This window comes from Lissotriton helveticus, chromosome 2_1 (assembly GCF_964261635.1).
Source record: "Lissotriton helveticus chromosome 2_1, aLisHel1.1, whole genome shotgun sequence".
Lineage (NCBI taxonomy): Eukaryota > Metazoa > Chordata > Amphibia > Caudata > Salamandridae > Lissotriton > Lissotriton helveticus.
In genome coordinates, this window is record NC_136059.1 from 1988890086 (window position 1) to 1988913800 (window position 23715).

At 43.3% G+C, this 23715-nt stretch overlaps 1 protein-coding gene across 1 annotated transcript in view; it reads left to right on the plus strand.

Annotated features, from left to right (window-relative positions):
- Nucleotides 1–23121, plus strand: part of MND1 (meiotic nuclear divisions 1) — a 387648-nt gene extending 364527 nt beyond the window's left edge. The window contains exons 7-8 of the mRNA XM_078676946.1: nt 7347–7391; nt 22651–23121. Of these exons, the coding sequence (XP_078533072.1) occupies nt 7347–7391; nt 22651–22757 (152 nt within the window). The 3' untranslated portion in view covers nt 22758–23121. The remainder of the gene's footprint in view (nt 1–7346; nt 7392–22650) is intronic.
- The last annotated feature ends 594 nt before the right edge of the window (nt 23122–23715 follow it).

Consider the following 23715-nt stretch of genomic DNA (forward strand, 5'->3'; position numbering starts at 1 on the left):
AGACAGAGCCTTAGCATCCACAAAATGGATGCTGCCACCGAGACACAAGTCTGCCCTCCTGCTGCTGGGAGTCCTCCCAGAGCAGGAGATAAGGACAAAGGGTTTCCTGCCAGGGGCGGTGCCAGCACCGTCCCAGACAGGGTTTTGTGTATTGTAGGTAGGCAGGGCTTTAGAGGAAGGTGACTGCACGTGGCACCCCGGTGCTCACTGTGCATAGGCTGGCTGGAACCAGTTCCAGGGTCACTCCAGACCCTGTGCTGGAGAAAAGCCCGCCAAGGAAGTGGGTGTAACCACCCCCCTCCTAGTCCCACCCATAGGGCAGGACTTAGTCGCGTGCCAGCCCCTTTTTACAGGATAAAGGTAGAGACTGGCCCCCTTCCAAATCAGATCATCTTTGAATCCTGAAACTACTTTCCACGAAAGGAACTCAAGACTTCTTCCTAAGATTTCTCCCTTGTGACTAAGGAGTAGTCACCCTGCATCCGCAGGCACCATCTAAGAACACTGCGGTCTGCTGCAAGTCCTTCCTCCGGAATCCGACTGCCCAGCTCGACGAGAACCGACTTCCCTGGCACCTCTGACCTCTACCTGCATCATCAGTCACGCTGAGATTCGTGGGTGTGACGAGACCTCGAGGGACCGGCCATCTTCAAGACTGCACGACTTCTTTCCAGCAAGCCCGCCGAGTGAATTCCTGGTGAGTGCTTTGGGGTCCGAGAAGCCCCCACCCTGAGCAGCTCCAGCACCGAAGAGCAGCCCCCCAGCATCTCCACGATCTGCGTGGGGCCCTTCTGCTTTTTGCTGCTCACCGCGTTGTTTGGCTACTAGCCCGCTGGCTTGTGGCCTTCCTGACGACGCCCGACGACATTTCTGCTGCTGGTCTGGTTGCTCCAGACTGGCCCTTGCTTCCCTCCATCGGAGAAGTACCCTGGACCCTCCTGGTCCACCCAAGACGCCATTTTAGGTCCACCGCGTGGGCCTTGCATTTGCCAAGACTTGTTGCCCAATCCTGGGTCCAGCGACGTCGACAGCAAGAACCTTCGTGGGACAGCTCGCACCTCCATCCTGGTCGCCGACAACGCCTCCTGGTCCGAGAGACTGCAGAGCCCAGCAGCGCCCACTCACCTGACTGCGGTGACTTCGCCCGGTGCCATCCTGGTGCCCACTTAATCACTGGCTAGTGATTCAAGAACTTGGTCCCCTCTGCTTTCAGGTTTTCTTCTTCCTTGATCCAGGCTTGGATCCATCGAACTTTTCTTCACTGGTCGCCTGCCAGCAACTTCTTCCTTCCAGGCTCCTGGTCCGGCAACGAGATCCCCGACGTCTTTTCAGACCTATGCAGCTGCAGCCCCTGGGCTAGGTAACTTCGGCACTTCGGTGTCCCAGCATAGCCTCACTATCCTAGGGTCAGGATCCACTGTCGTTTTCTTCCTACCAGGTCGGGTTCGCCCGTGAACACTAACTTTGCCTTTACTAGCCTCCATAGACTTTGTCCCGCATCCCGCGTGAGAGTGCACACTCTGCACCCGAGTCCCCTGGGCCTCCTAGTAGTAATCTAACGATTCCCTAGTCCAGTCCTAGCGATTCCAAAGCCTATTAGAACTGTTACTTACCTGCTAGTAATTCGCATTCCACTTTTTAAGTATATGGTTTTTCGTGCCCCTCGGGCATTTGTGTATAACGTGCTAACTTAAGTATTTTCATAAGAGTTTTGTTGTGTGCTTAGCTCCCTGTCTCATAAAGAGCCAGGGTAGTCTTGTTATAAATAAATACACTGTTTATTTTCATAACAACTTGTGTGGTGTCCTTTCACTGGGTGTTCAAGGGGTAATGTGATGGTAAAACAGCTGGCTTAACACGCCCTCTAGAGTCTTAGCCTTAGACTGCTCGTATCCATGCTACTAGGATAGCTGGTCTATAAGGTTGACTTACAACCAATCATCAATAAGGGTTGTTTGGACTGATATATAGTGATCACTAGAATAGTGAACACTGCACATCAGGCCAACTTCTCACAATAACCCCATCATACTGGAAATATCGTTGCCTCTTCAGAGCTCTAACTCAAATCACTCATGGTCATTTCAAAGGAGTCTTCTTTTAGATGCAGATTATTTGTTACACATGTCTAAAATTATTCAGGAATTTTTTCCACGAAACAATGGCACCGCCTCAATCCAAGCCGTCTGGGATACTTTTAAATCTATTATAAGAGGAGAAACCATTAGCTATTCGAACTTCCGGCGTAGGAAAATTAATGAGGAATTTATTCATAAATGTAATCAAGTTAGGAAGGCAGAATTGAACTTAGCTACTAATATCAGGTGTGGTCAGGGTATTGAGGAAGCCCAACGCCTCTTAACCATCGAACGGGCTGTTTTATATGCCTATCTGACCGATCAGGTCACCATCAAGTATAAACAACATATGGCAGAATGTTACAAATTTAATGACCAGACTGGCAAAATCCTAGCTCAAAGGCTAAGACAAAAAGCTGTTAAGAATGATATAACTAAAATCATTGATGTAGATGGCATACCTCAAGAAACCCAAGCTGGGATATTAAAGGCGTTCAATGGTTACTACAAAGTATTATATAATAAATCGGATAATGCTAGTACTATACATAGGGATCCTTTGGACTATCTGACTAATATTGATAATATTGATAATTCTTTGATTAATGATACAGATGGGACTTGGGACGAAATCGAATCTGCCATACTGGGGTTAGCTTCTGGTAAAGCAATGGGGCCAGATATGATCCCTCTGGAATTTTATCGTACCTTTCGAAATTTGCTTAAATCTGAACTACTTAAGATTTTCCAACAAGCCTTTCAAGGACTTCCACCAATATCCTGGTCTATGGCTACTATAGTGATCTTTAAGAAGAAAGGGAAGAATGGGGAGGAACTGGGATCTTATCGGCCGATATTACTTATTACATCAGACAGCAAAATCTTCTCTAAAATATTAGCTAACAGACTGGAAAATATAATGCCGAAGGTTGTCTCTAAAATCCAACATGGTTTTATTAAAAAACGGGACACTACCGATCTTTTTAAGCGGATCATTACCTTATTAGATTGGGCACAGGCCACGGGATCCCCAGTCAGCTTAGTTCTGCTTGATGCGGAAAAAGCTTTCGATCGGGTTGACTGGGGATTCTTGTGGTCTGTTTTGGCCTGGAAAGGTCTCCCGAGAGAATTTATCTGTGCTGTGCAGGCATTGTACACTAATCCACAAGCAGTTATTCGGATAGCTAATGCCATATCTGACTTTTTTCAGCTTACAAGGGGGACGAGGCAAGGATGTCCTTGCTCCCCCTTGTTGTTCGCACTATATATCGAACCTTATCTAAATAAATTAATAAAAGAAAATGAGATTCCTCCGGGAGTATTACATCAAATAGCCTACAAGGTATTCGCCTATGCGGATGATGTTGCGATTATCACTAAGGATGTCGCTTCTGCCCTACCAAAAATTAAAGAGCTTGCTCAAGAATTTGGAGAACAATCCGGATATAAATTAAACATCGCAAAAACCCAGGTAATTCATTCGGATGTAGGCAGACCTGATGGTATAGTATTTGCTTCCACAGCTTCCTATCTTGGTGTGACAATTTCAGCTAAAGTGGAAGACATTGTTAGGCTGAATACAGATCCGCTATTGTATCCTGTCAATCGAACTCTCAAGAGGTTGAATAATCTACACTTATCTTTATATGGCTGTACAAATGCTGTCAAAATGATTATATTTCCAAAATGTTTGTATTTATTTTGCACTATACCGCTTTTGTTCCCTTCTCTTTTCTTTAATAAAATAGATAGAACTGTATCCAAGTTCTTATGGGGTTTCCGGAGAGCTAGAAGATCTCTCAAATGGTGTGTAATGCCCAAGGAAAAAGGAGGGCTAGGGTTCTCCAATTTTCGCTTATACAATTGGGCAATTTTTCTAAAAACTATGGGTATTTTAATATTCCCAGATTTTAAGCTGGACGAAGCCATGGCACCTTCAATCAATGAAATGTTACTCGGAGCTGAAGCTCGGCTATGCTTGCTCAGGTTCATTGAACCGAGTTACTATAAAAAAACGAAGTTTAAAGTTTTGATCACGGCTTGGGAAATTTGGAAACAATTTAATTAAAAATTCTGCTTTTGTATAAAATGGAATTATTATACGCCTTTTTTGGGGAAACCTCGGCTTCCTGAAATTTTTGGGATTCTGTTATGCAGAAATGGCATAATCTTAAAATTTGTTCATTTTGCAACTTATTTCAGGACGGGCAATTGGTACCATTTTCCTATTTACAAGGAAGATATAATCTTACAAGTGGGGATTTTTTTAAATATCTCCAAGTCCGTAGCTTCTTAGAGACCAAAGTTGTGCCAAATGTCAGTCCTCTGAGTAAAATTGATATATTAGAAAGCTGTAAGAGAAAAAGTAGAATTGGTACGATTTATCAACTAATGCTTAACAGAATCGAGGATGATCTAGAGGCTCATTCTGCTAAATGGTCCAGACTCCTCGAAATAGAGCAAGTGGACATTTCAAGATCATTGAAAATGGCTAGTAACGTTTTGTTCAATGGATCATTCAAAAGCCAACATTTCATGTCTGTTTTCGATTTATATCACACACCATTTAAATTAGCGAAATGGCAGGTATCAAAAGGCACTAATTGCAGTCGCTGTGGACACACGGCTGCCGATCTAGTCCATATGCTATTTCTATGCCCGTAGTTAGCTCAGTTTATATTAGAAGTGCAAAACAATAATATAATGGAGTCATCACCAATACTATCAGCTGAATTAGTGATATTAGGAGTTCAAGCTGAACAAATGGATACTATAACGATTGAAGAGGAAGGTTTCTTATTTATAGCTATGTCCGTTTATAGATATTGCATAACATCTCGATGGCTAGAAACTGATCATCCAGCTTTTTTGCACTGGCAATCCAAAATATTAAACATATATCAGTTAGAAACTGCGCTATACCGATTTAAGGGCCGGAAAAAGAAGATGTTTGGACAAAAATTATGGGCACCCATCAGTAACTGGATATATTTATTTAGTCTGGAATTAATTTTATGTATCACAAATATTGTATATTTATATCGCTTCTTTTGCTGTATTATTTCGCTTGTATTTTCATTGTAATAATTATATAAAAAATGCTTTTTTTCTCTCTGTGATGAACTAGTCAATGTTGATATAATCCTAATTGTGTACCAGATAATCTTCCACTGCCATAAAATTCAATAAAAAAATATATTTTTAAAAACATGACCCGCAAATATCCCTACCAGCACCAATTGCATAACTGGGCTCTTGTTTTCCTTTTTAAGGGCACAAAAAAACTGGGGAAAGTGTGAAGCTGTGCCCCTATACCGAGGAACCACTAGAGCTTGCATACATGAGCTTCCATTTGAAATGTGCCCAACGATGTATGTGGGAATACCGCTAAGTAGAGGCTTTGAAGGAGTGGTGGCGTATCTTTCCTCTACAAAATGCATACTGACTTCGAAAAGTAGTCCCAACTATACTTGTTTTTTGGGTTAGAGTTCAAGCAATCAAACTGGTGCCTGCACATAGGTTTAAATAAGTACTGGGAAAAATGAGTGCAAAGACACCTTTTTTGAGTAATAGTACGCTCTACACAAAATACCAAATGAATAAATAACCTTACTTATGAAAAGAACTCTCATTACCTCTATTGACTCAACTAATATTAATTTCATCTGAGGGATTCAGAAATCAAGAATGAGCAAGTTTAAACACCCACACGGAAGGATGTGAACTATGTAAGCATAGGGTCCCCCAACTCATATTTACAATACTTTATTACACCTTCTGCAGAAACCCCTTCCTGGAAACATGTAAAATATAGTATTCCAGGATGCGAACACAGTATAGATGTCTTATGCAACAACTGACCATCAAGTCAAGTAACTGACAACCGAGGCGTGACATGCATTCTCGAAACTTGGAAGCCTCACTGTAAACATCTACTCATTGATCTGTGGCTCCATAAAGTAGCCCCCTTATTGATTAACTGCGGGCTGCTGTGCCATCTCATGGACTAAATGAAAATCTGGCATTAGCAAAATAGATTTTGACACCCTAGCAGCAAGCTTCCATTTTACCCTGACACAATATTGGAGATATTGCCAAGTAGTACATAGTATTTGTGCCAGAATAGGTAGAAGCCTGTTGACAAATGTTCAAACTTCTCCAATTGAAAACCTAGGAACTTTAAGGATTTATAATGGTTATCTGGTCAATTCATAGACAACCGTTATTGTACCGCTATCCTCCTCATATCCAAGCTCTTCTGGTAAGATAAATGACACCCAGAAGACTGAAAAAGGTTGTTAGTTATACACAATTAATATCTCCAAGAATCCTGACTCAGATTTTTCTTTTTCAGGATGTTATTCTACTGGAATTGGTCCCCCATCCCACTCCTCAAAGCTAAACTTTTTCATTACTCCGAACGTTGAGGATGCAAACGAGGGATGTGATTTGACTCATAGTCTATGGGCTAGCATGAACATTATTGACGTATGGACAGAAGGCTGAACAATCTTATTCTCTACCAATGGTTTATTGATAATCTCGTGGGAACTGCTAGCAATTGTCCATGATGTGTCAAACTGCACCATATTCACCAGCCACAGACGGTTTACAACTTGACTTGCTTCTGCAAAAACGTATATCCTTCGGCACTGGAGACAACCTGCAGTACCTACCTTAAAGAAATGGCTGATCAACCTGAATAGCAGACTGTGAATGAGCAATCTATAAATGAAACAACTGAATGCCCTTTATCAAACTCAACAATTTCTGAGTCCACAAAAACCAAGGAACAATACGGGACTGAAAGCCCCTTACGGGAATGGAACAATTGTTTCACTCTGCTGTTTGTCACACAATATGTGTGTAGACCTAAGCAGGGCTTACATATGTATGAGTGGGGAGCGGAGGTCATCTATGAAAACTACAGACAACCCCGCTTACAAATTGGAACCACACAGAGAATCAAACTATTGTCTAATTTGGACGAAATTGAAAATATAATTTGAAATTCTTAGCAAGGTATCTACTGGGTGGGGGTGATATTATGTATACTAGCTCTCGACTGACTCCCGCCTCTCCTATCTTAGTACTTCCCGTCCGTTAAATAAGACTGATTAGATTTGAGTACTGTTAATGTATAATGCTGATGGATACTAAGGTGACATGTCTACATTGTACTGTTAAGAAAATGTAAGTTTATTTCAACAAAGAACGAAGAGGCATAAGTTAACTCAATGCGGTTGTTTTTTTTTTTTCCCCTTGAAGGTCAATCCAACAAGATTGCTAAAGACGCAGTCAACAGATGGACAGGTATGTACAACTGCCATTAAGCATGCTCAGTTGGGCACAACATTAAAAAACACTTTTATATCCTTTGCTTTTACTGCTTTGCCATCAACCTCAACACGCTAAATGCAAATTGTTGGATTTGAAGCAAGCATATATCAAATTATTGAAAGATAATTATCCTCTTCAAATCCTAAATGTAAATGTTTGTTGCGCCTGAAAGTTAAACTGCTCTGTGCTGTACTCGATTTAAGTTTTTAAGAAAACCTATGTTTAAAGGAAATGTAAAAAGGCAATCAGTAGTAAGTTGTCTTTCTTTAATTCTTCCCTTGATATACCTTGGATAGTTTATCATGTCACAAGGATGGTAACGGAGTTTATTCATGCAATGTACTTATTTAATATTTGTAATGTAAAGCTTAATTGTGCGGGAAGAAATACTTGCTAGCTGGATTTCATGGCCCTCAAATGTCTGAGAGAGTGACCCACTGTGATTCGTGGTGCAATCTAAATGTCAAAATCTCTGTCTGAAGTAGAGCCCTGAGCTAAAAACTATGTAAGAGTTTCAGATTTTTCAAATCTTTGCCCGAAATGGCAAAATCGAGAATTCTCATATACGATTTCCAAAAACTCCAGGTGTTGCACGTATTTCTATCAAGTCGTATTTCTTAACACTTGTGTGCCCCCATACACAATAAATTGGTTTCCAATTAAGTTGTGCCGTCACAGCATTTGGCTGCCTCCTTGGCAAGTGTCCTTCATTCAGATATATTAATTAGATCAATATAAATGTTTTTTGAGTAGTTTCCTTTCTGAGTACTGCAATGACACTGCCTAGCACAGCCATCAGTGAATAGACTGGTGACTCAGGTGAAATCTTCTGCCTCTTCGGAACCTGTTACTGAAGCAAGAACCGATAGTGTTGCATGTTCTTTGACCCGGTGTTGCTCTGGAGCTGTTGTACCATCCAGCAATACTAATCTGTGTGATTGGTAGTAAAGGTGGACTTGGTGGAGGACAAACTATGGCTGTGTCTGTCCTTATTATATTTGTCAAAGTCAAAAAGCTTTATTTCGATAAAATGTCATTATCATAAAAGCAGTTTAAAAGTAATGATAAAATTAATGATACATATCCAGTTGATAACAAGAAGTACAGCATTTACTAGAATAAATATTGTTTAAGAAAAAATTAAACAGAGTATTTAAGCTTTCTGGCTCGAATAGCCCAAGCCCAAAATAAAAATTTTGCTAGGGCACAAGCATAGGGTACATAGCTATCCGAAACAAGTATCCTGGTTGCCTCAGCATGGCTCCTAGTTCCAAGTTGCCGACACAAGTTCTTCAGCCACACCCTTCTTGGATTGGCATATTCCTTGCAGACAAATAAAAAATGAGCTAATGTCTCTGGGTGGGCTGAACAAGATGGACACAGGTCAGTTTTGTCTGTACAGGATTTCCATGTTTTGGTAAAAGTATTCAGTGGAAGAGTACCCGTTCTGAATTTAAAATACAAAGACCGGGCAAAGGGTTTCCCGATTGTGTCTAGATAGGGTTCTCGCCTGGGACAGTCTTTAAACATCAAAAAATCCTCTGTGAGTCTGCCAATGGATGGGCTGGAATACCTTTGGGAGCAAACCCAATCCCGAAAGAGGTTTTTAAGAACTTGTTTTGGAGGAGAGGTTCTGCTGGACCAAGAGTCTGATAGGCCCAAATTTGACAATAGATTTTTCATATCAGTTAACCATTTGACTCTGGCCCAGTGTGGTGACTCCATTATTTCTTCCAAACCTCTCGCATAGGCACTAAGTTCCTCTACCCGCCAAATGCGGGCCCATAATAGGAGAGGGCGAAATTTCGCAATTTCGCCGATCTGAGTACAGCCGAGGTCCATAAATAAGGGCAAGAGGGGGGTACTTTGAGGGAGGGACATTATTTGCCTACAGAATTTATTCTCAGATTTTTGCAGTGTTTGAGAAGATGCGAAGCCCCAAAGTTCAGCTCCATAAAGCGCAGAGCTGACACCTTTGGCGGCATAGATCTCTAGGACTGTTCCTATTGGTTTGAACGAACTGGAACGTTGCTCCCTTAATAGGGCACCTGTGATCCTTTTATGATTCAGCAGCATCTTATCTAGATGGGGAGTCCAATCCATTTTGTCAGAAATGCGTATCCCTAAATAATCAAATTCTTTCACCCTTTCCAGGGATTCGGTGTTTAAAGTAGGGGGGCGCACTTTCTGTTTAGGGGGATTAAGGACGAGGTACTTTGTTTTATTGGTATTTATGACCAAGCCTCGGTCGGTACAAAAGGATTGGAAGTTATCCAAGAGTTTCTGTAGTCCCATAGGGGTTTTGGAGATTAGGAGCGTGTCGTCCGCGAAGAGGAGGGTCGGTATACATACCCCCCCCAGGGATGGTTCGTCAGATGGAAATTTAAGTAAGTGCTCCACCACCCCATTAATATACAGGGAGAAAAGGGTGGGAGCCAGAACACATCCCTGGCGGACCCCTCTCTCGACCGGAATACAGCCTGTTTTCTCCCCTCCAGAACCCCACCTGATTTGGGCAAAGCTGTCTTGATGGAGCCTAACTAATAGGGACAATAAGTACTGTGGGAGCCCCATATTGGCCAGAACCCTCCATAACGAGTCCCTGGGAACGAGGTCAAAGGCAGTCTTTAAATCGATGAATGCGAGATAAAGACTGCCCTTGCCTATCACTACCACCTTCCAGTGGATCATCATAAGCCTAAAGGCCTGCTCTATCGTTCCAGTGCCTACTCTAAAGCCGGCCTGAAAATCGGTAAGTATTTTGTTTTCATCCACCCAGTTGAGTATCCTGAGTAGAATGACTTTACCGACAACTTTTTGGCTTACATCCAGTAAGCTAATCGGCCTATAATTGGACGGATCATCCCTAGGGCCTTTCTTGTGGATGGGAACCACCTCTGCCCCCTTCCAAGAGACAGGAATGGGGGCACCCCTACAGATGGCAAGGAGGAGGGAGTGGATTGATTTGCCCCAATTAGCACCATCAGCTTTTAGCAGATCCCCAGGGATGCCATCTGGTCCTGCAGCTTTTTGTGGAATGATGGAGTTAATAGCATACTCTACTTCCTTCAGTGTAAAATCGGGATCGCCAGGGAAAAGGGAGTAGTCATCATGAAGAGAGGAATGGACAGACCCTCTTCCATTCATATCGTCATGGCAAGAATACAGTTTGGAAAAATGAACCTCCCATACATGACCCGGAATATTGCAGGTTACGAGGTCAATATCCGGTCTGTTCCGCGCCCGTATGGTGTCCCAGAAGGATTTAGAGTCTTTTTTCGTGCTGGCTTCCTTAAGGGTTAGCCAATAGTTATCCTCCCACTCCCTTTTTGCTACCAGTAAAGCCTTTTTGTGGTCTCTTCTGGCAATTTGGATTAGAGGGAGAGACTTCCCTTTAACTGCCTCTATTAGGCGTGATTTGGCCTTCCTGCAATTTGCCGAATACCAATCATGTGAGCCTTTTGGTTTGGGTTTCTGCTTCCCTACTGGCAATTGTACCCAAAAGAGGTCCCCAATAGTTTTTATAGCAGCTTCAAAAACAGCGGTGACCTTATCTGCAGCTATGGTCAGATTAATAGAGCCAATTTCAGCTTGCATGCCCTTAACCACTTCGTCTATTGTGGATAGTTTATCGGTATTGCACATAAACTTACTCCACTTTAGGCGCCTGCCACAAGTAGCGACAGTAATCCCCTGTGGGCGGCCAAGAGAGACTGGCAGTGCATTATATTTGTGCTTTGGGGAAGAGTGGGCCCTAACCCTAACACTGGGAGATGCTGGCCTCCTGTACTTTTTCTTCCAGTGAGTCCCTTGCTCTCCAGCTCTTTTGCATTCTCCTATGTAGTGAACCCCTGCACTGAGAGAGAGAGGAAGGCTCAGTCGCAGAAGAGGTGTCAAATTGGACAGCCTCGTCCGGCTAAAACTGTGATGCAGAACACCCACAGAAAGAGCCAAGCACTGCTTAACATTGCAACCCCAACTAAGACACTGGAACAAACCATGTTCTTCACTGCAACCTAAGCAAAGACACTGGAACGAACCAGGTCCCCTAACATGCATCTACAGTGGGAATATGCTTCACTTCTCAGTGCATCTAGTCGGTAGCAAAGAACCAAGAAATAAGCATGCAACAGCAACTCTGTATCTCAGTATCCAGGCAGAGCGTGAAAAGCAAACTGATGGTGCAACAGAATCGCTGAAGCAGCTTAGGGTTTTGCCCCTGACTGGCCCTCTGCTCCGAGATGCTTGTTACCCTTTGACCCAGGTGAGACATGGTGTCAGCGTCCCCCTGCCCCCAATAAAACTTGGATAACAGGAGATCAGTGGGCTGGAAACTGAAAGATTTGTAACTGAAATGTGGTTGGGGTTCTGTGGTAAGATTTGCTGAGCACAAAGGAAGCAGTTTTATTTCATAATAAAGAATAGAAGGATTTGATGAGGCATCTGACCCATGGAGAAGAACAAGCATTTAAAATGCAATAGGTCTCGCCCTCGTTTAAGTTAAACCAATTCTGTAGGTAATTAGGTGGCTTTTTAGCTTTGCTTTTATTAGTGTTTTTCAAACTTTCATGTACATAACAGGCATATGTATGCATGTATATATATATATGTATGCATGCTTTTATATTTATATAGATATGTAGATGTATATATATGTTTATATTTCAAACCAAAGTTTTCCGGTGCGCCACAGCTCGCCACAGCATGCGCCAGGAACACAAATGCACGGACCAAAAGTTGCGGTGCTCAAATGTTTTATTCGCTTGTCGGCTTCATATGTTTATATATGTATGTATGTGTGTGTGTGTATATATATATATATATATATATATATATATATATATATATACTTGTAACAACAAGAGAGGAAGGTGAAATAGGTAAACACTCCTAGCTCCCCTCGGGATCAATCAAACAATCAACAAAGGAGTGTTATATCTAGGAAATCGAAAGAGCAAGCATGTAATTAATAAACACAGTTGTATGTTCCCTGTGAAGAAAACTAATTTAGGTATTTCAAAAAGCCCTCACTCACCAACGTAGTTGGTGACATGCTTCATCATCAGGCCCTATCAGGAGTGGCCGAATGCCACCCTAGTGTGCTGCAATGCCAGTTTAATGCGGAGCTGGTTTTGTGATAGTGAAAAGTGATTTGAGTGGATTTAAAAAATTTCCAAATTGTGTCAAAAAGAAATATTTAATTGGTTTTGCCAATTGGACATAGATAAAAACAAAGTGTAGGATGATGACTAAATTAAAAGTTCTGATTCATCCTAGGAGTGTGGTCAACATGTTTCTGCCTATGTGTGCGCGGTTACTCAGGCATTCGTCAGGACCAAAAAGTGTAATGATGAACCTCAGTAGTATGGGCGCACTAAGGCCCACCTTAACCAGAGATTACTAGTGTTAAAAATGTTAAAACGAAATTAAGATTCCATCAAAGTTAGAGAGGAACTGAGTTTACTTCTAATTTGAACAGGACAAACATCTAAACAGAAAGAACAAAAAAAGGAGATATTTCAGTACGTGCCTATCTGTTGTCATCCTTCTAATACACATGCTATAAGTGCTCTTCGAGTGCACTTTTAACGATAGCAAGGACACGTGCCACTAGATGTGAGCTTGTGCACATATAATACTCGCAGCTAAGAAACATCATGAGCCAAGAGCGCAGGGCAACAGTCCTACTTCTCTCATAGATAGCGTGATAGTCTGAACACAGAATAAATCTAGAGGTGTCTCAATGCCCATTAGGTATAACAAGTAAAAGTGGACTAAAAGTAATAAAAACAAACACACATAAAAGTGCTTTTTGGGCAATAACAAAGGGCTGTAGTGGCTCAGCAATCTTACAAATGGTACAATCTGTCAAAGCGCCATGGGTCACGGGAGGGGGTGAAAGTGACTCAGCACACCCTAAGGAGAATAGTAAATCCAAAGATAAGCGAGTGAGGATCAAAACGAACATAGTAACTAATGATAGTACTTAGCTGGAGGTCGATCTACTCACGCCCACACTGTTCAGCACCCGTTAGGAACCTACGTATTACCTCATATTACCGGACCCGACGATAGTCATGTGTGGGAGGTCCGTGTTAATAAACTTGTTCAGAGGCGTTGACGCTTAGCTGACACGGAACCTGGCAGTGACGTCACGCGGAGGTGTTATCTCGAGAAGCTAATGGCATATGGGTAACTTCCACACTAAGGTGGAAGGACCGGTCACAAACAGGAAGCTGTAACCTGCCAGCTATGTCGCGAGCCTATCAGAGGCTCCAAACTAACTCAACGCTGTACCCCCTCCTATTAGTGCTGCTGAAACAAACACGATGACTAGCAAATACAGACATGAGCGTAAATGATGGTTTCCATAGTTGTGAGCGAGGAGCACCGTAAAGGAATGGCTCCTCGTTTAATACAAAACGAAGGCGGCAGCTCATCGTATAATGTAGAATGAGTGGCGAAGACAGTCCCAATGCAATGACCAACTGATGGCAGGTATCAGCTAAAATAAAGAATTTGGGCTAAAATAAAGATTTTGTGTTTGTATTTATATAGCGCACTTCTACCCAGAGGTCTCGTAGCGCTGTATTCATACCGCTGTGGAACCCATCCTGGCTTTCCTGTGAAATGTCCACTCATGGGCACCCCCACGGTGAAGCCAGGCATCCAAGCGCTGCTGGGGCCGTTGTGGAGATTAAGCAAGCTATTGCCCAGAGTCACAGAGTGGGACCCATGATTAGACTAGGCACCGAGGTGAGAATAATAAGGTCCGGGGAAATTGAGTCCAAGAGCCGCCGAGGCGGGAATTGAACCCTGGTCCCGGGCCAGACCTCTGCATCAGGGTCTGCCGCTCTAACGATACAGATTTTGTAACAATTTTGGCAACATTATGACATGCATTAAATAAGCATGAAGGGGAATAAAGATAAACCAAAATACCCCCTAACGAAAAGTTATTATGTAATTAATTTAAAGGGAAATAGCATATAGTTAGGACTGCCCACCCCCAAAGAAATGCAGGGGCACTATACAGTAGATTCAAAATAGAAGTAATAGTAGTAGGACTTGTAACTAGAGGTAGTTGTCAGGTACTAAAAGACTAGAGAGTTCACCGGCAGCCAGACTTTTAAAACAGTGGCCCAAGGAATACTATTGTTTAATCCATCTGTGTATGTCCCAAGGCGATACACCCATCTCTGCTCTTTTTCAAATAGGATCTTTTGGGTATTTCTCTTCGTGATGACCTGTTCAATCACGGTCCACCACAGATCATTAGTCGTGTGATTTTTCTGTAAACAATGTTAACTCGATTTAGTAGTAACATGACCACATCTGATGTTACTGCGATCTTCGTATATTCGTAGTTTGACTATGCAAGTAGTCATGCCAACATATCTTAACCCACAGGGGCAGGTTATCAGATAACCCACGTTAGTGGAATTGCAGTTGGTATGAGCTCTCTGTGTCCATACTTTGTTTGGTTCAAGGTTCAGAGATTTTGTATGTGACGTTAAATGCCAAATACTGCAATTGGAACAAAGGTAGTGTCCCAATACTTTTGGTAGGCCCCAGGCATCAGTTACAGATGGTGGGCCTAGGGATATTGTCTCTCTGGGGCAGGTGTTAATCAGAGTATCCCGAAGACTGCAACCCTTCTTGAAAGAAAAAAGGGGTTATATATATATATATGTTGGACTTGGCCCTTTTGGCAGGTTCACCCCTGAACTTTTTGCCTTTTAATATGACATAATTTAAGTGATTTCTGGTCTCTGTGCACTTTGGCACTGTAGGCCAGTGTAAAGTGCATGCGCTCTTTGAGTGCGTGTGGCGAGATTGGCCTGCCCTCCCATAGGAATGCATGGGGGAATATGTGTGTCCATGGTAATTCCTGATGTGAGAGGAGTGCAGGGGCGAGTTTGGCATGTGCGAACTCGTGAGATTAAATGCTGCGCAACAGTGTGCGCAGATTTATTGTGTCTAGTGGAGAAGTGCCACTTTTAGAAGTTGGCATTTCTGTGTGCAGTGTCTGCCTGCCTGATGTGAATCATATGTCTGGCTTGTGATTGAAAGGGGCTGGTTGGTGTGCTTGTGTCAAGTAGCCAGGATGGGTCTACCCGGTGGTGAATAGGGAGATCTGCATGCAGATGGGAGGGAGGAGTTTCACCTGGGACCTGAATAGGACTGGGCCTCCCCTCTACAATACTGGCTCCACCCCCTGGGGTGTGTCTGATGTCCCTGGCCTGGCCTGTGAATAGAGGAGAGGAGCTGAGCAAAACAAAGTGCTCAAGTGCTCCTGAACCAGTTGTATCTGGTTCCCACCTAGCCCTGTGCTGTGTCACAAAGGGAAAACGCTGTATAAATAAGGGGCTGTGACCCAAGTAAATCTTCTTGATTGTGACTTGAATCTACCAGGAGTGTGCTGCTGCTGGGGCCCAGGGGAAGGCTTGCCTCCCTGGGCCCTGCCCTGCCCCGGCATGCCTGGAGGACTTCTTGGGACCCTTCTGCCCTGCTTTAATTCTAGGGCTTCTTATGCTACTGGGGCACCCTGGGAGTGCTTTGCCTTCTCCCTGCAGCGTTGGACTGCGTGCTGCTGCTAAAAAGGGATTCCCCCTACCTCGGGGTTCCCTCCTCCCTGTGAGCATTGCGGTGCCCACCCCACTTATTTTGGTATTAACTTGCAGGTGCCCACCCTGCATTGTGTCCGCTTGTTTTTTTATATTCCATTTGGGGTGCCCACCCCGATTATGGCCGCTTCTTTATTTTATCTCTAAAGCGAGTGCCCACCCCGCGTTTCACTGCCGCAGCCCGGGAGGAGCACCGGAAGCCGAAGTCCGGCCTGCTGCCTGATTGTGGGCGGGGCCGACAACGCAAGCCGGAGCCTCCCGGGCTCCACTTCCGCTTCCCCCCGGTCGGGGAGAAGCTGCGCAGAGCCTTGCGGGCTCCATTTTCCAAGTCCCGGTCCTGAGACGGTGGAACGGGTGAAGAGGCTCCCCATCCTGGTGCGACGCATTTTGTGGCGGGGCTCCCAGGAGTGAGGGGAGCCCCGGAGTCAGAGTCTCGCCGCTGTCCTCAGAGAGGAGACGGCACCGGCGGAGAGAAGAGCCCAGGTGAGTGGGGCTCACAGCAAATAGTATCGGGCAGAGGCACCCGGTCAAAGCAGCCCCGTGGCTGCAGAGGGCCACTCCAATATTAAACACAGGTGTTTAAAGGGCCAGCGGAGCCCGTGGGCATTCCGCTAGTACCCCCCCAGAGTGAAGCTGATCTGTACAGCGGCGCCGCAGTTGCAGCCCGCTGCAACAGTGATGGCATGTTTATTGTAAGAGACTGATGGCTCCCAACATTTGGCGATCAGTTTTGCCCAGGCCCAGAGGGGCCCATGCTTTATTAGGGGGACATAGTTGTTTTCAGAGCCTAGATGGCTCCAGCCCTAGCCTACTCTCTATTTACAGCGCCAGTGCGCTCCACAGTGTTTTGAGTGCATCATTTACTTTCAGAACCCCGTGTGGGTCCAAAGTTTGGTGCATGTTTGTTAAAAAGGGCCAGTGAGAACCCATGCCGCATTTCTACTCCACAGCTGCCCAGCAAGTAGTGGGCAGCTGCACCGTTTAGGGGCAATTCTTGTGAGAGTCCCTGAGAGGGACAGAAGTGGCACAGAGGTGCCAGGCCTTCCCCAGCTGCGCAGCAATTAGTGCCAGCTGCATCGTTTAGGCCCCCATGTTATGGTTCTCAGCTGCCCAGCAAGTAGTGGGCAGCTGCAACGTTTAGGTTTTGCGCAGTCGAGCACCCTTGACCTTCGCTGCCCAGGCAGCAGCCCTGACTTTGTGGACATAGAGCATTTGAGCCCCCTTTTGAGATGGCCAGTTGGCCAGGGGGATTGTTACATTTATAGGGCGCCAGGCCCTAATGTGATTTATGTGCTAACTATGCTTTTGGTGCTAGGAAATGTATTGTGTATAGTATGTTTTACGCACCCTATTTGATACCTCTAAAATGTGGTTTATGAATAGGAGGTTGGTTTGATTATTTTAGGTTTGTGTTAGTGAGATTATACTTCACTGTGCGATTTACGCCCCTATTGTGATTTATACTTAGGGGGTTAGGGTCTAATGTATTTAGACTTGTGTGTGAGTAGTAGAGTGTGAGTAGTAGAAAGTAGTAGAGAGTCAGTAGTAGAGCGTGAGTAGTATAGACTGAGTAGAAGAGAGTTGTAGAGAGTGAGTAGTAGAGAGTGAGTTTGACTTTGGCAAACGCATACTTTGCTTTCACGAACACTGGTAAGAGGACACGCTTTTCTTAAGTAATTGTTTTCTTCTTGGATGCGTTTGCTATATTCTTTAACATCAGAAGAAAAAAAGTCCCCAGTGTATCATGCTGCCAGTAAAGCATCCAATCCCCGCGTGCACATCTTTTCTCTTGTTTGTCTCCCCGCGTGCATGCTGGAATCGTATCGATTCCAAAAGTCCTCTGCATGGCAGAGCTGCATGGCAGAGTAGTTTATGCCCTGCTTTTCGCCAGGCCGAGACCTAAAAAGGGGCCTGGCTGTGTGTGAGGTATGTTAGCTTGCATGTTACCCAGCGCACCTCACTTTGATCAAACATCTATAAAAGCAGAATCCAATCCAGTGGGTACGGGGCATGGCCAAAGACATGGTGAAAATGCAAATGAGTGAGATGTGGTTATAAATATGTAAACAAATGCCAAATTCCTTTAAAAACTGCATCTAAAAAGTTCCAGAAAGCCAAAGCTAAAGAGCCAAGTGTCTTGATATTTTCTACTGAAGGTGATGGAATAGTCAAAAATGATGGATCAGTTTTTTTGGTCTTTAGGTGATATCGTCAGGGTGCTAATGGTTCTCGTTTCAATGATTTGAATATTCTTTAAAGCATGTAAACATGTTTTAACATTTTTTCTGGGCGCTTGTTAAACAATAGAATAGTCCCTGCTAAAGGAATGCAATAATAGAGATAAAAATAAACAGTGCTTTAAATGGGCCGGTACCGAGTACAGGCACTATTTTATTTTCAATGGGAAAGTACCAGCACTTCTCAAGAGCGACGTAGTACGTTTCATTGGAGAGTACCAACACTTCTCAGAAACAAGCAGGTACACTTGTTCAGAGTACCTGCACTTTTATTTTTTCATTTCAAGCACTGAAAAGAAGTGAGTGAGTGAATGAATGTTAGAATTACTGAACTTTTGTCCAAGAATTGGGCGTGTCTTGGGTTGGGAAGTTTGAGGTGAGAGTCTGTAGCGTGAGTGGGTGTGCATGTGATGGGGAGTGTATACATACAGAAGGCAGAAGTGGATCTTGTGTTTTGTGTGCAATTTGTAATGTTTGTTGTAGTTCTGTCAGCACATTTGTTTCTGACTTGGGTGTGGCGTTTGCATACTTTTCCACTAAGTATTCATTTTTGTCAAAAATCTAGAAAAGGGATTTCCATCCAAGATGGTGGCAGCATTGGAGGTTGGCACCTAATCTCCTGTTAGTTTTCTAATCGTGCAACCCTTCTCCTTTGCCTACACATGGATTGTCATTCCATGTCCTCCATGGCTGAAGATCTGAGGCAATAGAGAGACAAGCAGATCTGATCACTACTGCCGGTCACTCCTCTGAAGTTGCATGGGCAAGATGGCTCAAAGAGCTTTGAATGCTATGATGGTGTCAACAGTTGAATTGAATTGTGCCACTGGATTCAAGCTAGCCTGGCTGATGAGGGGTGATGCCCTGAAACCAGTCCCAGGATGCTTGTTTCCAGTCCAAGGAGGACCTGGCTTGGCAGTTCGGGCTTTACTGTTCCATGAGGCACAGGGTCAAGACTGATTTTCATATTGCTGGGTCTGAATTGGGGTGGCAAGTTGAGCAAAAGAACGATGGATTTAACCCAGATCTCTTGACTGGGGGTGAATGTTTGATTTGCTCTGTATTCCGTTAATCATCTATGTGTCTTTTGTTTTCTCGCCCTAAGTGCGCCGGGTATTCCCAGACTTGGGTCCTGGGCTCACTGTGCCACTGGATTCAAGCTACCCTGGCTGATGAGGGTTGATGCCCCGAAACCGGTCCCAGGATGCTTGTTTCCGGTCCAGGGAAGACCTGGCTTGTCAGTTCGGACTGGACTGCTCCCATGAGGCACAGGGTCAAGACTGATGTGCATATGGCTGGGTCTGAATTGGGGTTGCATTGTGAGCAAAAAACGATGGATTTAACCCAGATCTCTTGACTTGGGGTGAATGTTTGATTTGCTCTGCATTCTGTCCATCATCTGTGTATCATTTGTCAATAATTGAAGGGCATGGAGTTGGTAGAGGCCCCAGTGGTAAAGTAAGGACAGGCTTTGGTTGAGCCTGCTGCTTTACAGTCATGGGTGGAAGTTGACAGAGGCCAACTTGACACAGTGGTGGAAGGTACTGTGTAGCCTGAGCAGACTTGATGGAATACAAAAGTGTCACAGAAGAGTGGTGGGAGCACTGCTGTTAAATTGCTGGTGAATCTGCAAGCTTGTGCTCCTGTGGAGGCCCACCTACATTATTGGAGGCTCCAAGCCAAGCTCCTCAAGAATTCCCTATATAAACAAGAGCTAACAGATTGAATCACTAACTTTTCTTACAGTAACAGGACAGGAGGCATTTATCTTGCCAATACTTAGGAAGACTTTTAGGCAATGCTATGGGTAACATTTATAACTTTAGCAGAAAGAGCTAAAAGACGCAAAGGGGACTGTTGGAAGATCATCTGAGCGTGTTTGTTGAACTGGAAGCAGCAAGTTAAAAAAGATAGCTCCTAACAAACAATGAGGCAAATTGCTAAAATTAGAGGGGAGATTAATCTTCTCCAAAACAACTGGGCGGGAATTGGCAATGCTAAGGCTTAGGCAACACTTCTACAAGAAGGGCAACAAAGCTGAGAAACTCTTGCAAAGAGATGGAGAACAGAGCAGAACAAACTGTACTTAGGTCAGTTTGTAGAAGCAAAGGTTCTGAGCAGTAGAGCTGTTCCAAGAATTCTACCACATATTTTACACAGAGCAAATATTTTAAAGAGACTGATATTTGTGGACTACCCAACACACAGCGACAGAACTAGCCAGAGTGAATTGGAAGGATGAAATGTAGACTGTCACTCCCAACTTGAATCCAATAAAGCTCCATGCCCAGATGTGTACACCTCAGAATATTACCAGTCATTAACTCATTGGCTGCGTCGAACGTTCAGCTCCAGTGCTGCACGTTCGAAAAACGGGTGGGGCAGCATCAGCCAACAGATGTGCGCAGCACTACCAAGGTAGTGCACGCGACGACCATTGGCCGACGGCAGCAGCCAACGGGTTAAAGAACATCCTGTTCAAACAGCTGCCGATACTATTTAACTGCTTCTTACAGGGGCAGTGTGTGACCAATAGCATGACAAGAGCAGATCATACAACAATCCTCAAGCCTGAGGAAGACCCATGTAAATGCAAATCCTACAGTCCACTGTGTATATACATTGACACTAAATGTGTTGCCACAGTCTTACCAGAGTAAACTCAATTTTTGTTTTGTACGTGGCACATCTTTGTGTAATTGCACCTACATTTATTACATGTTGTAGTTTATTCGGTGCTTGGCGAGTTCCTGTGTCTGATACTAGCTGTAATTTAATTTGTCACAGACCACATCATACTGTGCTGATCCACTTGCGAAGTTGTGGGATTATTACGTTCTATTGTTTAAATTAATTCCAAAAGCATTTTCAATAAATAAATCCAAAGATTTTTTTATTATTTTCTGTCTTTCACAATTTTTTATTTTGTTTATTCTTGATTAAGCATCATTGTCTTCACAAAGCTCAAATGCTCCTTAAGCTTAACAAATGTTGCTGTCTGCTAACTGAAAAGCAAGCAAAAAACTATTTGATCAATGTTTTGAAGCCTATTTTTCATTTCTACATACTCGCAATAAAAATCCCACTTATCTGTATCCAGAGATTCATCAGCCTCTACATCTCGTGTACTTATCCATCACTCCATGTTACTTACGAATTGAAAATTTAAAAAATGTTGACATAATTACTTCCTTGTGTTGGGGCCCTGAAACTGTTCTCTTAGTCAATAAACTAAGAGTCAAAAATACATCAAACCTTATCTTTCATTTTGAGGTCCACCACCAATTTGCGTTCTCTTTAGAGCCTCCCTGCATTTGTGTGTACTATGTCCACTTTTGTGTTTCTCCCTCCAGGCACTTATGCTTATGCCTGAGTGAGTAGGAAAATCCATCCTTTTTGGGGTTACTGGATCACAGAGGGTGTGCCCTGATCCATGGAAGCTCCACCTCTTCCGGCCCACGATTTCACCAAGAATTGAACTTCACTTCTGACCACACACACAACACACCAACCTTCCCGGAAATAAACTTTCTTATCCTGAGTTGCAGCTGCCCTCAGGCGAGACTGGGTCCTGTCTACCCCTCCTATGACCCCATATGAACCAAACCTAGAGATGAAGACGTTATTGTGCCAGTGCAACATTTCACACGCTGTACTACTGCCTGATGCTGTCTTCTAGGGAGCCTAGACGGTTTAGCTGTTTTACAGGCCCATCACTGAATTCCCTTTTACACACTGTTTCTTCTGTTTCAGACACCTCAACATGTTGTAGTTGATAATTTCTTTGAGAATCCCACACAGTATTACCAGTGACCCACACCGTCAGTCAGTGTGGTGGCTGAATGAAAGGTACCCCTTGTGTATGTTGCACATTTATTACATTTTAATAGAAAAAGTTTGAGATTGGAGGGAGAGCTTTAGCTATCCCTTCTACTTCATTATCTTGTGACTATAGTCTTGGTTCACCCCATCATAGGCCTTTCTACCGAGGATTACTCTCCACAACAAAGATCATGTCAAAGCCTCCAAATTTGCCAGATTATCGTTGCACATCATAGGTCTATGTCCCAGGGTTAGTCTTGTTATAGGGAAAGGGGTGCAAGTGTGTGCACACTATTTTATCTATTGTGACCTGGACACAATGAGGGGGCTACTGATGAATGTTTTGATAACTTGTATGAATGGGAAGAGGAGAGCCATGTCAGTATATCAACAATGATAAATGGCTTTGCTTAAAATGGAATTATGAGTTATTCCATGTATATTGTTTAGTAATCGTATATTCAACACAGTTATCAAATTGTATTAACAAATTATATATTTGGAAATGTATTGCCGGGTCCTTATTATTATTTTTTACCTTTACAGATAATATATTTGCAGTGAAATCGTGGGCCAAGCGAAAGTTTGGATTTGAAGAAAGTAAAATCGACAAAACGTTTGGAATTCCAGAGGACTTTGATTACATAGATTAAAGTGGCGATTAGGAGTCGCTGTTTAATGTTGTAAGGTGTGCACTCCAACTGTTCTGGAAGGAGAATTCTTGTTCATTCTTGTCCATCAGTATAAAAACTCAAAATAAAATCGTGCCACCGCCCGCCTCATTAAATAATTGTTATGACCTAGAAAGAACAATCGATATGATTGGCAGTTTTTATTTGCAGAAACGCTTTGCACTGATCAATCAGAGATTTTGAGAAAATTACAAATCTCTTAATGTTTTTGTTGATTTTTGTTCGCTTTTCTTGTGTTAAGAGACCAAGACTCAAAAGCAGTACTTGGGCAGGAGTTATTGGGTTGTGATAGTGCATTCCAATAAATGAGCAGTTGGAATTTCAAGTTCGCAGCGTTGACTGTTACTAATTTTGGGTGCTGTGCATGTTGGAGAAAGATAAGCCACGCCCTGACCTAGTTTTGCTCTGTAATGATTATTAAAAGCCCAACACTTGCAAATGTAGGGCGTTGTGCCTTGCTTTTTGTGCATCATTTGACACTTGTTTACATGCAAATATACTATATTTACAATCCAACCACCATTTTCAGTCCAACTACTTAGTTGATTTTGATCATAAATAATTGTCTGAATTCAGTCTAAATTGATTTGTCTTCTTACTTTAATGAAAAGTTAGTGTGCAAATGCCACACTAGACTGCACCAGCCCACTAAAAGTATCTGGATCTGGGGAACTGTTTTCATGTCAGATGTATACAGAACTTTACATATTCAGGCTAGTGTGACGTTGACACAAACAATTAGACATCGAAAACCTCTGATTATTTTGTTTTCAAAATGTTTTTGCGGCTTACATGTATTCACCCGAGATGTACCTACCTAGTTTTCGCTTTATGATTGATTTATTTGCACATGGGGTTGAGTCATTTTAATAGGAGTGTTTCAGATTGCATATCAGCAGTTTGTAGCCAAATTAATCTC